General features: G+C 31.8%; 1 protein-coding gene across 1 annotated transcript; it reads right to left on the bottom strand.

Annotated features, from left to right (window-relative positions):
* Nucleotides 1-5,935: 5,935 nt before the first annotated feature.
* LOC139481502 (sulfotransferase 1B1-like) lies at nt 5,936-13,561 on the bottom strand. Its single transcript, XM_071264878.1, has 6 exons — nt 13,420-13,561; nt 11,596-11,780; nt 10,805-11,131; nt 9,772-9,869; nt 7,396-7,564; nt 5,936-6,139 (listed from the first exon to the last, which is right to left on the bottom strand). The coding sequence occupies exons 2-6, from the start codon at nt 11,777-11,779 to the stop codon at nt 6,030-6,032; spliced, it is 888 nt and encodes a 295-aa protein (XP_071120979.1). The 5' UTR covers nt 11,780; nt 13,420-13,561; the 3' UTR covers nt 5,936-6,029.
* Nucleotides 13,562-15,299: the final 1,738 nt, after the last annotated feature.

Below are 15,299 nucleotides of genomic sequence, written 5' to 3'. Positions count from 1 at the left end.
TTATCATTCGTTTGAGCAGTTGATCTAGTGATTTATGGAATCAGGTATTACAAACCATCTTTTGACTCCCAAATCGATGACGACCTGTTTTACTGGCATTTTAACTGCTTCACATAGCGAACGTTGAAGCTCAAGAACCGTTGCTGTGAATAAACATGTGTATTTCACTGCTTCAGTTGGACTTTTAGACAAATAAATATCCAAGAAAGAAAGCGAGATTAAACACCCCATTTGGTTAAGGAATATGACTATGCTAAAGTCAGGAATATGTCAGTTGTTTTTCTGCCGTTTTTTTATCAATGTTTTTTTCAACAAGGATCTTTGTTTTATAAATATCAAACTTAACGGAAATCAGTTGAGACAATCTAAGCTTGAAAAAACAACGTTAAACATATGCAGAACAGACAGACAGACTTTTATTTTATAGTTGGTGTAGTATTATAAAATCATCAGACCCAATGGCATTGAACCATCAATCTTTTCACAAACAAAAGTGAAGCTGAACAATTCATATAAATCCAATCTTTTGAGGTACCAATTACAAATATAAACTATAACTTGTTTAAAGAAAGATTTGATTGTTTTCATGAAATTTTTGAAATAACGAATAAGTGGCAACATATCTTTTGAGATCCTTTTCACGATCATCAAAATGCTATGCACGATCTTCCACGATACAAAATATCAAATTTTACAACTATAATCGTTTTTGCAAACTTTCTAAATAAAACAAAAATCCTCAAAATAACGATAAGAACTCATCAAGCAGTACTATTGAATGATCTCTTTTTTTTTTAAAGAAAAAGTAGTTTATGTATTAAAAATTTGTATAAAAATCCTATTTGTTTACTTTTTTCTCTCAAAAATTTCGAAGATCAATCTGCCTTTTGTAGTTGTGAAAAAACGGTGTATTTTGTTAATTAAGTTTAGTGTGTGGTCAGTTAATTACAATTCTATCGTGTGAATCAATGCATTTTTCACCAAAATTCATATTTAAAACTGTTGTACAAGTTATAAGTGAATTTTGGTCAAATTTTGTACAAATTGTAATTTGTACAGGCACGTTTTGTACAAATTATAATTTGTACAAAGTCAAAATACAAATTATAATTTGTACAATATTTTTGTACAAATTATAATTTGTACAAAATGATAACTTGTACACAACATATACATCTATACATCTACGTAATGTGTGGTATGTTGTTGAAGTTGTTACATCTTGTCGAACATAAATTTAAATAACGTTGTCAGCACGTCGATTAAAATATACCAGTTGACATTGGTTCAGGAAGCTGAAATAAATAATGGTAATATTTATGTAATTTAATGAAACAGCAATACAAAAAGGAACAATCCATCAGTCAAAGGAAAACAGCCTAATACCAATACACAAAAAAACAAGGTTTAAGCATATTTCTGCATAACAATCAGCATACAACAAAAACTTGAACTAAAAGAATCCTAACATATACCAGGGATCAACTCTGGTACTCCGAAAGGGTGGGGTGTTCCTGTTTCACTGCTTGCACCTACCATGACATTTTAAGTTAAAATGAGGCCGCATTCGGTGATATCATCAGCAAAGAAACAAGAAAGATATTGTGGCGACAGGAAGTGTAACTAAAGTCTTTGTGTTTGCCTAATATTCCATATTTGTCAACAGACAGCACGATTTGAAACTAATTTACATAACATTTTGTTGTATAATGCTCCAAATTCAGAACAATCATTTGAAAGAATGAAACTATTGATAAAGTCTAATATGGATTCAAATAATATATCTACTCTTCACAAATATCATAAACTATGTGGATTTTAGTAATATTGTTTAGGATAACGAGAAGTGCCTCATGTCGAACAAACATTTTGGAAGAAGATGTTCCTGTTCTAGAGTTTGAAGTTCAAACTTATACTAATATTCAAAACATATACGTAAATCAAAACGAAATATTCGATATTGAAAATAACGTTTGGTCTAAAAATGCAATGAGACAATATTTGATTTGTCAAAGAAATCTGAAAAATATATCGTGAGAGAAAAAAATGAACTAACTGTAAATAACAGGTACCATTACGTATATAAACGTTAGGGTATGCAGGTATTAATTCAAAATCTAATGAATAGTTCAAGTACAGAATAAGAACATTTGAATTATTTCATGTAAAAAAAAATACGTCGGCTAACTGGGCTGGTGATAACATTTTCGACAAATAGTGGCATCGAACCAGTGGTTGTAAAAACTACGTAAAAATACCAGATATATTTCATTAAAACATCAAGTTGTGCATTTACATGATATTGCAGTCTCGGGTTTACTATTTCTGCAAATTAATTTTATCAAGACTATGGATATACTTACCTTTCAAAACGCATTGCCGCTTTTCCATTTACCATTTATATCTTAGTACGACGCAGAGTTAAATGTAATTACTAAAGAAAGCTTCTGATCAAAATATCTCATTATCATAATTATGTCTGTCATATGGCAGTCTCTTTTGTACGCACTTTTCGATTGACATTTATTTAGTGACATTGGATAGACACTATTCTAATGTTGAAGGGACATGTTTGTTAGGTTGCAGACTCATTGACGAATACTCATATAAATGTATGTTAATATTAAGGGCCCAAAGTTTCATCAAGTTGAACCTTGTTATGGCTAGCTTAGCATCCCACTTTTTTACAGTTGTTTATGGTTCCGCTATGTGATACATTGGGTAAGGAGCAAAAACTGATATGCTTGTTTAATGTGACAATTATTGGGTTCTATCAGCCAAAACCTTAAACAACATGGTTATCATATTACAGTCTGTCTTCAAGCACTTTACTACTGGAATGATACGCTATGTCACCATTCATATTTCTAAGCGATGCTTACCATCTATTCAATATGATATCTTCCTTTAAAATTTATCGTTACATGGCAAACTGATATTCAATAGGTACAAACAGTTACAGATAATTATGATTCCATGAACAGATCATTCATGAACAAAATTTTAAAATTAAGGATTTATTATCCCTAAAAATACCAAAATCAGTGTAATTTAAGTAATTTGATAATGAAAATGTCAATACTGCAAAAAATATCTAAAATAGCAGACATATTTCTAGATTGAAATCAACGTAAGGATTCAAACTAAACAGGCATAGATTATCTTAGCTGTATTTGGCAAAACTTTTAAGAATTTTGGTCCTCAATGCTCCTCAATTTCGTACTTTATTTGGCATTTTTAACTTTTTTTTTATTCGAGCGTCACTGATGAGTCTTTTGTAGACGAAACGCGCGTCTTGCGTATATACAAAATTTAGTCCTGGTATCTATGATGAGTTTATTTACTACCACTGGGTCGATGCCACTGCTGGTGGATATTTATTTCCCCGAGGGTATCACCAGCCCAGTAGTCAGCACTTTTGTACTGACATGAATTATCATTTATATGGTTATATCTATAAATTAACTGTTTACAAAATTTTGAATTTCTGAAATACTAAGGCTGTTCTACCTCAGGCATAGATTACCTTAACTGTATTTGGCAAAACTTTTAGGAATTTTGGTCCTCAATGCTCTTCAACTTCGTACTTTATTTGGCATTTTTAATTTTTTTTGGATTCGAGCGTCACTGGTGAGTCTTTTGTAGACGAAACGCGCGTCTTGCGTATATACAAAATTTAGTCCTGGTATCTATGATGAGTTTATTGTACTAATATCTATATGAATATGTGTATCAAGGTTATTTCCTTTGAGAAACTTATGGAGTATTTTGATCTTATTCTGTGCAAACATTTTGCTTTTTAGATAAGTCTATTATGAAATTAAATAAGGAGGAAAATTCCATTGAAAACTTAAATGAATAATGCATGTATGGTAGTATGAACGTTTTCATTAAAAAATTTTCATAACATGACATCCAGAAAATAAGCCTTGATTTGATCTGTTCCTTATTGAACCTCCACTTGAAGCTTTGATTAAATTTGCTTTTAAAAATGTATTCTTTTTATTTTGTTATTCTATGAATCGCACTTACATTTTAATTGTCGTTATTTCAAATGAGTCAAGATTAGATAGATTGTCCATCTTTTACAATATTAAGGCATAAAAAATGTTCGGTTGTTTGGTCAATTAGTGTAATAAATAATTTAGTAGTGGTTTTTTTTTATAATAATTTAGATGATGATTTATTCTCTGCTGGACAAATCACGTTTGCAATAACATGTTTATGAATACCTGTTTTCAATATTTGTACATGTATATTTTAAAAAAATATTTGTATATAAAATATAACTAAATGCGACATCTTGTATGTCAAGAAAAACATAATAAGTAAGCATTTCCGCATTTAAATATATATTTACATAATGATACATAAATTAACTTATGATTGCAAAATGATGTAATCTTACTCTTGAAAGTACAATAATTTCATCTTTAAGTTAAAATGTTTAAATGTTTCAGACATGCTGGTATATCAATATAGTTTTAGCTACCTTTCAAAACTTCCGTTTCTATTTTTGTTGGCGTTTGTTTTTGTTGCAGTTCAGTGTTTCTATTGTTCCGATGTTTTTCTTTAATAGTTGATGTGTTTTTCTCGATTTTAGATTTGTTTCCACTTAATCGATTTATGACGACAATTGAACAGCGATAGTCTACTGTTGCCTTTATTTACCTTTTATGTAGGTTTGAGAACAGAAACCCTGAATAGAAAATTTCTACTGCTACTCATGTTATTATGTCAAAGTTTTTCGTCATATGATTAAAATTATCATTTCATAGGGCCGTTTGGTTATTTTCTGAAGTAAAATTAATCTGTTTACGACTTTGGTTAGAAATCACTTGAAGAAATCACAAAGACAAATATCAGTAGCTTATATTTCTATGGAAAGAATTATTGTATTTGTTCTGATTAATTTTTTTCTTCTTTTGCCAAATTTCAAAACTTTTTGTGGATTTGAAAGACGTCGTTTAGACTTTTTGCATATGATATCAAACAGCTATTGCGCTTTTGTGACTGATCCTGTTAAGTCGAAGACTTTTTCTTTTTAGAGTTATCTCCCCAAACACTGTTTTTTTTGTGGTTAGATCTCCTCCGTAATTGCTCGCTATATCCTCGGTATTTTTTTCCAATTTTCACGGAGGAAATACGAAGACTCCATATGAAAGTTATTTCCCCTAGTGCATTTGAAATAAGTGATATGCGTTTGTAACTGGGAAACCATAAGTGATAGAGACCTAGGGTCTGTTGATAAGTAATATAAAAGTAGGTCAAGGTCAAATTTTAAATGTTGATTTTTCCTTGTTCCAATATCTCCTCTGTCACATTTAAAATTAACTTCTCGATCTCGATCGTCAATGATTTTAAAATCTGCTTCATATTTAGACCTTTTTCTCGAAATGATTACTGATGATCAATACCAAAACTTATGACAAACACGATGATTTTAATTTTCCTATAGTCAACTTTCCATTTCTGTGTAGCAACATCCCAGCGGCACTAGCATATGGAGTATATGTGTCTCAATTGATACGTTACTCTAGAGCTAGCTCAAAGTAAGTTGGTTTTGTTGAACGAGGAATACTACTTTCTCAAAAGCTGCTAAGACAGGGCTATGAATCAATCAAATTAAGGTCTTCACTCAAGAAATTTTACGGTCGCCATCATGAGCTGATTGGCCATTATGACAAAAGTGTTCCAGAAATCATATCTGATATTCTTCCTCAGTCATAATAACCTTCCATCATTACCGTGCACAAGTGCCGTGTACGGTGCAGGATATGCTTACCCTTCCGGAGCACCTGATTTCACTCCCGGATTTTAGTGGAGTTCGTGTTGTTTCTTATTTTTTATTTATAACTGTTGATGTAAATGTCTTTTGGTTTTGTGAGTCTTTGTTTACTCCTTGGTTTTGATTGTTATTGTCTTATAAAATTGATGTGGAATGACCTTTAATTTTATTCATTTATGTTCTAATATGCAATTTATAAGTGTATCTATAAAAAGTCAACAACTTAATATGTTTGTAATATTTAGGAAAATTTAAATTCAAGATTAGAGTCATTCATTTCATCTTCGAACTGTTTATCGAAGATCTCGTTTTGTGCATCTGTGAACCAGTTTTTCCAATCACCGACTTGACCTACAAATAAATTAAAATCTAATTTTTAGATGTCTGTAATTGGTTTCACAAAATTGATAAAACTTATGGATAATTGAAGCTGAAGAAGAGAAATCATTACTTAAAAATTACGAATAATGTTGATCACAATAAAACAAATTTCAAGTGTCCAGATTTACTGAGTCCCTTGTTATCCCCTTTTTTACTCCCTAAGTCAAAATATATGTTTTTAAATTTAAAATCCACCCAACCTCCCTGATTGTTATTCACATGAAAAGATAAACTTTCCAGGTTTTCTAAATACAAATGATATAAAATAAATATGTAATACAAAATAAAGGTCACAAAAACTGCATTTAATGGAAATCTCTAATAAACCTGTAATAATGTGACGGGGAAAACAAATGCTGTGTCGGATGTCCAGGCGCACACAACGTGTTTCTGGAATAACCTTGACCTTTCAGTGCGGTTAGTTTATTCCCACGCCGTGACGTGACGGTGGTTTAGAGCTTGTATTGTAGACACCTGTTACTTGTTGAAGACTGACAAGACTGTGTGTTTGTGTATTTTTTTTATCGTTCTGTATACCACACATCGCAAATACATAATAATATGGCCTGCACAGAACTACCAGCTAACATAGTTTATTAAAACTGTATCGTCAAAATAATGCTAGTACGAAAAAAACTAAACGACCATTTTCTTCAAATTGGGCATTTGGGGTATATGTTTATTTCCCTAAAAAATATTCTGATCCTCAATTGGATTAATGTAAACAATCTTGTAGTAGATCAGATAAAAGATTTTGTTTATCATTTTCAACTTAACATACAAGATAAAACAAAGCACAAATTTCTGAAGTATATGTTCTTACTAAAAAAAAACGTGTAAAGTAGCCTTTTTCAAAGTAAGGTGTCACCTAACACTAAAGGAAGGTAACTCTGAAAAAATCAGCTAAACGTTTTAATCACGTTGTATTGTTTAATAAGGGAATATTTTCAGCTTTTCAATGTTCAAAATTTGGGTTTGTCAATCTGCTATATATCTAATAATTTTTTTCCGAATGAAGAGTGTGGTTCAAAGTTTTTTTTAGTTTTTTTTATATTTTTATTAAAGGGTCAAAGTTAATATTTTGTCAAAATTTAAAGAAAATTAAACGAGCTAAAATTTTAGTCAAGGGGTTACGTACCACCTTAAACAGCCTCCTAAAGTCCCTAGTTGAATATAAAGAACAATGTATGTTGATAAATTGTTATACAATATACCCTCGAATATACCTTTCCGGAATATTAATCCTTTGCCTTCTGGGTCAAAAATCTTTGATAACTCCTTCTTATTTTGTTTCATATTTTCAAATGAAGTAGTTTTAATGATGTCTGTAACTAAATCGTTGGTACAAGATATCTTTAAAGATTCTGCTAAATTTGTTATTGCTGATTGTGGTTGCTGAAACAAAGTAGTACTGTAAATGACTTGTAAGAAAACTGAAACTTTTACAATTTGACCAAATTTAATACATAGAAAATAATAAAAGAAGATGTGATATGAATCGATTGCCAATGTTACAACTCTCCACAAAAGACTTAATAACATTGACATTAACAACTGTAGGTCAACGCAAGGCGCTGAGCCAAACCAATACCGCATACTGCATATTCAGCTTTAAAAAACCCCTAAAGGATAAATGTTAATCAATTCAAAATTGAAATGAGAAAACTAATTTTAAATTTAAAATGTTATTTAAGGACTGATAATTAATATTTCTGTCAAACTAATGTACCAAAGCAAAAACAAATGGAGGCTCTAAAGAGCCTGTGTCGCTCACCTTGGTCTGCCTCTGCTGGTGGACTATTAGCCCCCGAGGGTATCACCAGCCCAGTAGCCAGTACTTCGGTACTGGCATGAAAATACGGATTTTTTTGTGTTATTAAAATTTGCTGTTACAAAATGATAGAAATTATTATAAATAAAGGAATTTATCTCCCTCATGCAAAGCTCTGATTCCTTTCACGGATTTGGCTATACTATTTGGACCTTTTGGATTATAGCTCTTCATCTTTTATATAAGCTTTGGATTTCAAATATTTTGGCCACGAGCATCACTGAAGAAACATGTATTGTTGAAATGAGCATCTGGTGCAAGAAAATTGGCACCGTTAATTTTATTACTACCACTGGGTCGATGCCTCTGCTGGTGGACTATTAGCCCCCGAGGGTATTACCAGCCCAGTAGCCAGTACTTCGGTACTGGCATGAAAATACGGATTTTTTGTGTTATTAAAATTTGCTGTCACAAAATGATAGAAATTATTATAAATAAAGGAATGTATCTCCCTCATGCAAAGCTCTGATTCCTTTCACGGATTTGGCTATACTTTTTGGACCTTTTGGATTATAGCTCTTCATCATTTATATAAGCTTTGGATTTCAAATATTTTGGCCACGAGCATCACTGAAGAGACATGTATTGTCGAAATGCGCATCTGGTGCAAGAAAATTGGTAACGTTAATTTTATTGGTCTATGTGCATAATAAACAAAGGACACAGATAGATTCGTGACAAAATTGTGTTTTGGTGATGGTGATTTGTTTGTAGATCTTATTTTAATAAACATTGTTGCTGCTTACAATTATCTCTATCTATAATTAACTTGGCCCAGTTGTTGCGAAATGTCAATTTTGGATTTGACGGTAGCTTCCGAGAAAACATGTAAATTAAAAATCACAAATATTAGATTTGAGAATTAAACACATTTTTTCTAGTGGTTATTAACGAAATAATCAATGCAAGCTAAAGATTTATGAGAATATTTGAGCTTTATCTAACAAGGAGTAAAATAGAAAGCTACACACACAGCATACCCATCCTCGCTTCAGTATTTGAATGAACTTATTTGTTCTATTAGAATCGAAATAATTCATGGAAGCCATAGATTTGTTGTATTTACACATGGCCTGGGCCGTGATATTCGTTAATTTTATCCCTCGCTAACGCTCAGGATAAAATTCGAATATCACGGCCAAGGCCATGTGAAAATTTCCAACAAATCTATGGCTTCCATGAATATTTTTTCTTAATTTCTCTCCGGTAAGATTTCCTGTAAATGCTTTGGTTTCAGAGATATCAGCCAAAAACTACATTATACCCCTTTGTTCTATGTTTAGCCATGGTGGTCATCTTGGTTGTTTTGTCGGGTCACCGGACACATTTTTTAAACCAGATATCCCAAATGATGATCTTGGCCAAGTTTGGTTAAATTTCGCGTACAACCTAGCAGGAGAAGTCAGTGTCCACAAGTTCTTAAACAGCAAAAGCTACAGAACAATACATTATGGGAACTATAAGGACATATAGATCTATTATTTGCATTAAAATACCGTAGGTTAATTTCTATTGAATAATTTACATGTTTTCATTCTAAACACAACAACCCTAATCATGTCATTAGACTAAATACTTAAATGACAGACACATTTAGACTGGAAGCACTTTCCTAAACATGTTTAGGTATACATGTTTCGTCCCTAAACATGTTACCATTTCGTTTACATGAAATGTACTTTGAAACGTGTTAAGGCCTAAACACAATTTTTACTGTGTAAGCCTCCCACTTTAATGAATTATTGTAAAATCTTCCTTTATTGATCCTTACCGTCAATAAATCTTCGTAGTGAAGAAATGTTACGTTCAAGCCATTCTTCTTTGCCTTTTCAAATTCTTTTACATGTCTGTACCATGAGCCATACGGTACTGTCAGAACAAAACTGAGTTAGGGCTGTTCAATTGAAATGTATGTGGGAGGGTAGGAAGGGAAGTTTAGTTATTAAATGTGGGTCATGGGTCTTTTTTTCAATATGTGTCTATATTAATTATCATTATGCAAAATTATCTAAAAAATAGTTCCTGGTTGCAAGGATATTTTGAAAGTCCCTTCTTGCCATCCCACATACATTGTTATGGAATAGCCCTTAAGATATGTTTATCAGTAATAATAATTTTACGATATGGTGAAATAAAGAAAAAAATATTACTATATGAAAGTCTGTATACCATTTAATTACCATACCCAGATATGTAAAGAAAAATTATGGACGACCGTCTTTTAAAAAAAAAAGATATTTAAGTGTAAGAAAGCAAGAAAACTTTTCTACTTTTTACAGAGAGATCAGATATAACAAAAGAAATGGACTACAACAAATAATTAAAAAAAAAGTGTTCATATACGCTGCAGCTTTTGTGATTCATTTGTCCAAGTTTTTTTTAACAACAAATTCTTTATAATGTTAATCTTGGTTGTTTATGATTCGGAAATACTAGAAAACTATAGACTGGGTGTTAACAATTTATTTCAAAACTTTTAGAAAAAATCCGATTACCTTCCCTGTTTCAATAGTACATACACAAAATGAAAATTTTAGGAACAGAATTTTCGGCTCTCCCTTGACACTATTTGCGAGAATGGTGTTAAAAAACGATGATAGTCCGTAGGAAGGGGGCGATAAATGGCTGACCCGTGTTAACAGAGAGCCATATCCCTTGCACGTTAAAGACGCCCTCGTAGATTTCGAAAAAAGAGCAAGCTAATACCGCTACAAGGCAGAACTCGCAACCGCAAAGTGGGAAGGGGTTAATATAAGTTGTAAAACTTGTTTCCAAATCCACTATATATAACTAATAGTACTTACACTCATTCCGTGTCCATATATCAAAGAAGTCATTCCAAGGAACATCCAAGTGTTTAATGAAGACATCTTTTTTACTGTGATGGTAAAATGAAACACAGACGTCCTTGGGATTCCGTAATATTACAACAATTTTTATCTTATTAAGCTGTTTATTGGACATCAGGAACCGGAGGGGTAAATGAGTATGGAGCGTTCTTCGTGCCATGGTCAAGTTTTGTAGATTATCAATATCACAGAATTCCAAAACAAGATCAGAGAAAATCGTCTGTGTTAATTCACCCTTTTGGTTAACTATCAATTCTATGATTTCTTGTGACCAATTATTTCCTGAAAAGATTAGAAATATTGATATATAACCATGGTTTTTTTTATTCAGAATATATATGGCCCATATATCAGTGTTATAGAAAACACTATAACTGTAATGAATTGCTAGCCAACAAATATTTCTAACTGTAATGTGTGACTTTTTAGCAGAAATTAACGGACGTACATACTGATAAGTGCAAGACACCACCAACTTACTAGACAAGACTTGTCTTGTCTTGTCTTGTCTTGTCCACCAACTTACTAGCATTGTCCTTATTTCAACTTTAACAGTTATGGTACTTATAGTGGTTCAAATATTATTCAGCAGAAATTAATTAAAGATGCGGCATTAGAAATATCAACCCAGTAATTAAAATATTGATTTTTGATTTCGTTATAAGTACATTATGTAGTGTAACGAAATCAGAGATCAATATTTTAATTAGATTGTATAAATACAGTATTTGTTATAGTAATGTCACCTGATTTGGGATAACCGCATATTAGTATGTCGCTTTCAAGGAAGTTAAATTCGGTAATTTCTTTCATTCTCTTCTCAAGTCCATCCCCTCTTAAAGGTAAAAAGGATGGTAATTTGATATCTTGGTAAACTAGCAATGGTCTGGGCTCCTCAGCCAGTAATGCTTCAATATTTGCTTCTGACATCCTTAAAAACAAAAACTTCAATATACCACATGCACACCTTCAAAATATGTACAAAGAGCCAGCAAAGTCAAAACTTTCTAGCATTCAAACTGTATGTAGTCCAGTCAATCTATAAATTTATAAATTTGACCCTAACCCGAAAGTAATTGCAACAGAAGATTTTTAAGTTTTAATCTTTAGTATTATACCCCAAATAAACACAGAAAAAGTCCCATAAAATCTAGCTTGAGGAAGACTTAGAAAATCACCATTCAAAATTGCTATGGAGATTTGCATTGAAAAGGGAGATAACTCTTGCAAAAAGGCAGAAATGTCAATAAAAAGGATACAAAATTATAATTTTACCGCTTCTATTCATCAGAATGTACTGTTTTTTTTTATTTTTTAGCGGTCTTTAGAGTATAACAAACAACTCTAAAAGTGTTTTCATATATTTTATCAAGCTATAATCTACATTTCGTAATTCATTAGTTGACCATTTATTGAATTTTTCAACATGTCAAGGTAAAGAATTTCAAATTTAATAAAAATAATTAAGCATGTATTTTTATTTTTGTGGTTTAAAGTTTCTTTAGATAAGTTAGTTGCTGAAAAATGTTAACATACAAATATAAACAATACCAACTTTTCACGTTATTTTTTCAAAATGGTTATAAAGCTTCAAGTTTGCAATTTCTTAAATGAAAAATGCACGAAAAAAATAAAACTACCCATAACACTTCGGTTTTGTACATTTCATGAGCAGAAGATTATATAATATAGTCAACTACAAATTTATAACCCCATCAAAGTATCATACTTTACATAAATTTCAAGAAAAACAACCAAAAACTGACCCAAAAAAACTCATTTTTGCAAGAGTTATCTCCCCTTCCACAGTTAATTTCCATTAAAAAAGCTGATTTTGAGTTTAAATTTCCTCAAATTAGATTTTATGGGACTTTTTTCTGTGTATACAAAGGGTATAATGCTATAGATTAGAACTAAAACATTTTATTTTGCAATTAGTTTGAGGTAAAATCTGTGTTTGATTGGACAAATGAGGTGTTTTCTGGAAACGCTATAGCATATGCACCTCTTATGCAATATATATATATATATATATATATATATAATCCAAAAAATGACAAATATAAACTAACTCCAAAAAGAGCAAATATCAGTAAAAATCTAAACCCTAACCACATGCTGCTTGTACATCTTTAATATATAATACTTTTAAAAACAACCAGCAAAGTGCATGAAAACTTCGGCCTAGCATTCAAACTGTAGGCGGAGTTATCTGGAATAACTATATACCCATAATGAGACAGAAGGAAGGAAGGACGGACGGACGGATACAGATAAAACCATATGCACCACCCCCTAACATTTAGTTGCGGGGGATATACGCAACAAAGCAAGGTGGTTACGAGTACCAGAGACATAAATTTACTATAAGAATAAAAATGAGAATTGGAACGGGGAATGTGTCAAAGAGACAACAACTCGACCAAAGAGCAGAAAACAGCCTTAGGCCACCAATGGGTCTTCAATACATCAAAGTCAAATCATATAACAACAAAGATCACTAAAATAATAAAAATAAGTACAAAAGACACTTCTTATAATTAATGTACAATTTATGCATGTTATATTACTTATCTGATTATCTAAGTCCAACCACTTGCTCTGTGTGATTTAGCAAAACAAGTAACCACTGCATGGATTAATGATTTGTTCAATCTTTTTACGTGTCGACATAAAATCAGTCACCCAGTGTGCATAATATATAAACATTGCTGAATATTTAGTTCAAGGACGCTTAAATGGTTTAATCTTTCAGACGACGGTTCATTTAAACTAAGCAACAATTTAAAATTCGGGTAAAAATGTATAAAAAAAGAAACGTACTAAATACTTTGAATGACACAGCTAGGTGGAGCTAGTATTTGAAGCTAATCAATTTATATCTAGTGTTTAATCAACATTCAATTGTTCTGCAGTTGCAATTAAATTATGTTGTTGCAAACAGTACAAATGTGGCTACGGTACTAATTATTTTTGACCTGAGAGGGGGGCTGGTCATTTTGAAATCAAACATGTAAAAAAAAATCTTACCCCCCCCCCTCTAATATTTTACTATTTTTTATTTGATCCCCCCTCCTCATCAAAACTTATTGATTGATATGACAGCAGAGGTCGAACCCTGAACAGTTAGGGCAAGTATGGACACAACATTCAATCTTGATACAGCTCTAAATTTGAATTGTGATTAAATAGTTGACACAACAAAGGTTTCTGACACAGAATGAATGTGGTCTAAGAACTTAAGCTTAAAAACTTAAAAATTTCTCTTTATGGTCCAATATCCAAAATCTAAATAAATGGTTGGATTCAGCATATCAAAGAACCCCAAGAGATCAAATAAAGTTCAATTTTGGACCATTTAGACTTCAGTGTGGACCAATTTGAGAACAGGACCAAAAATTAAGAATCTAAATACACGGTTAGATTCAGCATATCAAAGAACTCCAAAAATATTTTTTTAATGAAATCAAACAAAGTTTAATTTTGGACCCTTTTGTCCCCTAATTCCTAAACTGTTGGGACCAAAACTCCAAAAATTAATCCCCAACTTCCTTTTGTGGTCAAAAACTGTGTGTAGTAGATTTCTATTTACTTATACTAAATTTATTGTGCGAAAACCACATGCCTTCGGACGACGACGACATGATATGATAATATCAATCGCAAAAAAAATTTTGCGGTCGTATAAAACGCTTAACTTTTTAAAACATGCAAAACCATATTAGGAGGAATAATTGCCTTGAAATAGGACTCTATCTTAAGTAACTCTGTAAAAATATACATTAAAAAGTAAACCTTTTGAACTAGTAACAACACATTGTTTACTAATAGGGATCAATCATATGTCCCTCTCTTGAACGCTGCATCAGTAAACTAAGTTAGGTCATATGGAAATCTCCATTGAGTCTGTACTGTAAACTGTCATGTGATATCTTACTTAATTGTACATGTATATGAATGGTAGTAAAATATATTTCCATTTGACTGTTGTAATGTTCTATTTGACATTTTATGAGTTAAGCCTTTTCAACTGATTTTTATAGTTCGTTCTTATGTTGTACTGTTATACCACTCTCCCAGGTTAACATGTTTAACCCCGCCACATTATTTGTGTATGTGCCTGTCCCAAGTCAGGAGCCTGTAATTCAGTGGTTGTCGTTTATGTGTTGCATACTTGTTTTTCGTTTATTTTTATTACATAAATGGGGCCGTTAGTTTTCTCGTTTGAATTGTTTTACATTGTCTTATCGGGGCCTTTTATAGCTGACTATGCGGTATGGGCTTTGCTCATTGTTGAAGGCCGTACGGTGACCTATAGTTGTTAATGTCTGTGTCATTTTGGTCTTTTGTGGATAGTTGTCTCATTGGCAATCATACCACATCTTCTTTTTTATATGAAGTGCATGCTCTTGACTGTGAACAGGCGCACACAGGATGTGTCGGGTTAAAT

Source organism: Mytilus edulis, chromosome 7 (assembly GCF_963676685.1).
Source record: "Mytilus edulis chromosome 7, xbMytEdul2.2, whole genome shotgun sequence".
Classification (NCBI taxonomy): domain Eukaryota; kingdom Metazoa; phylum Mollusca; class Bivalvia; order Mytilida; family Mytilidae; genus Mytilus; species Mytilus edulis.
This window is presented reverse-complemented; position numbering and strand designations above follow the sequence as displayed.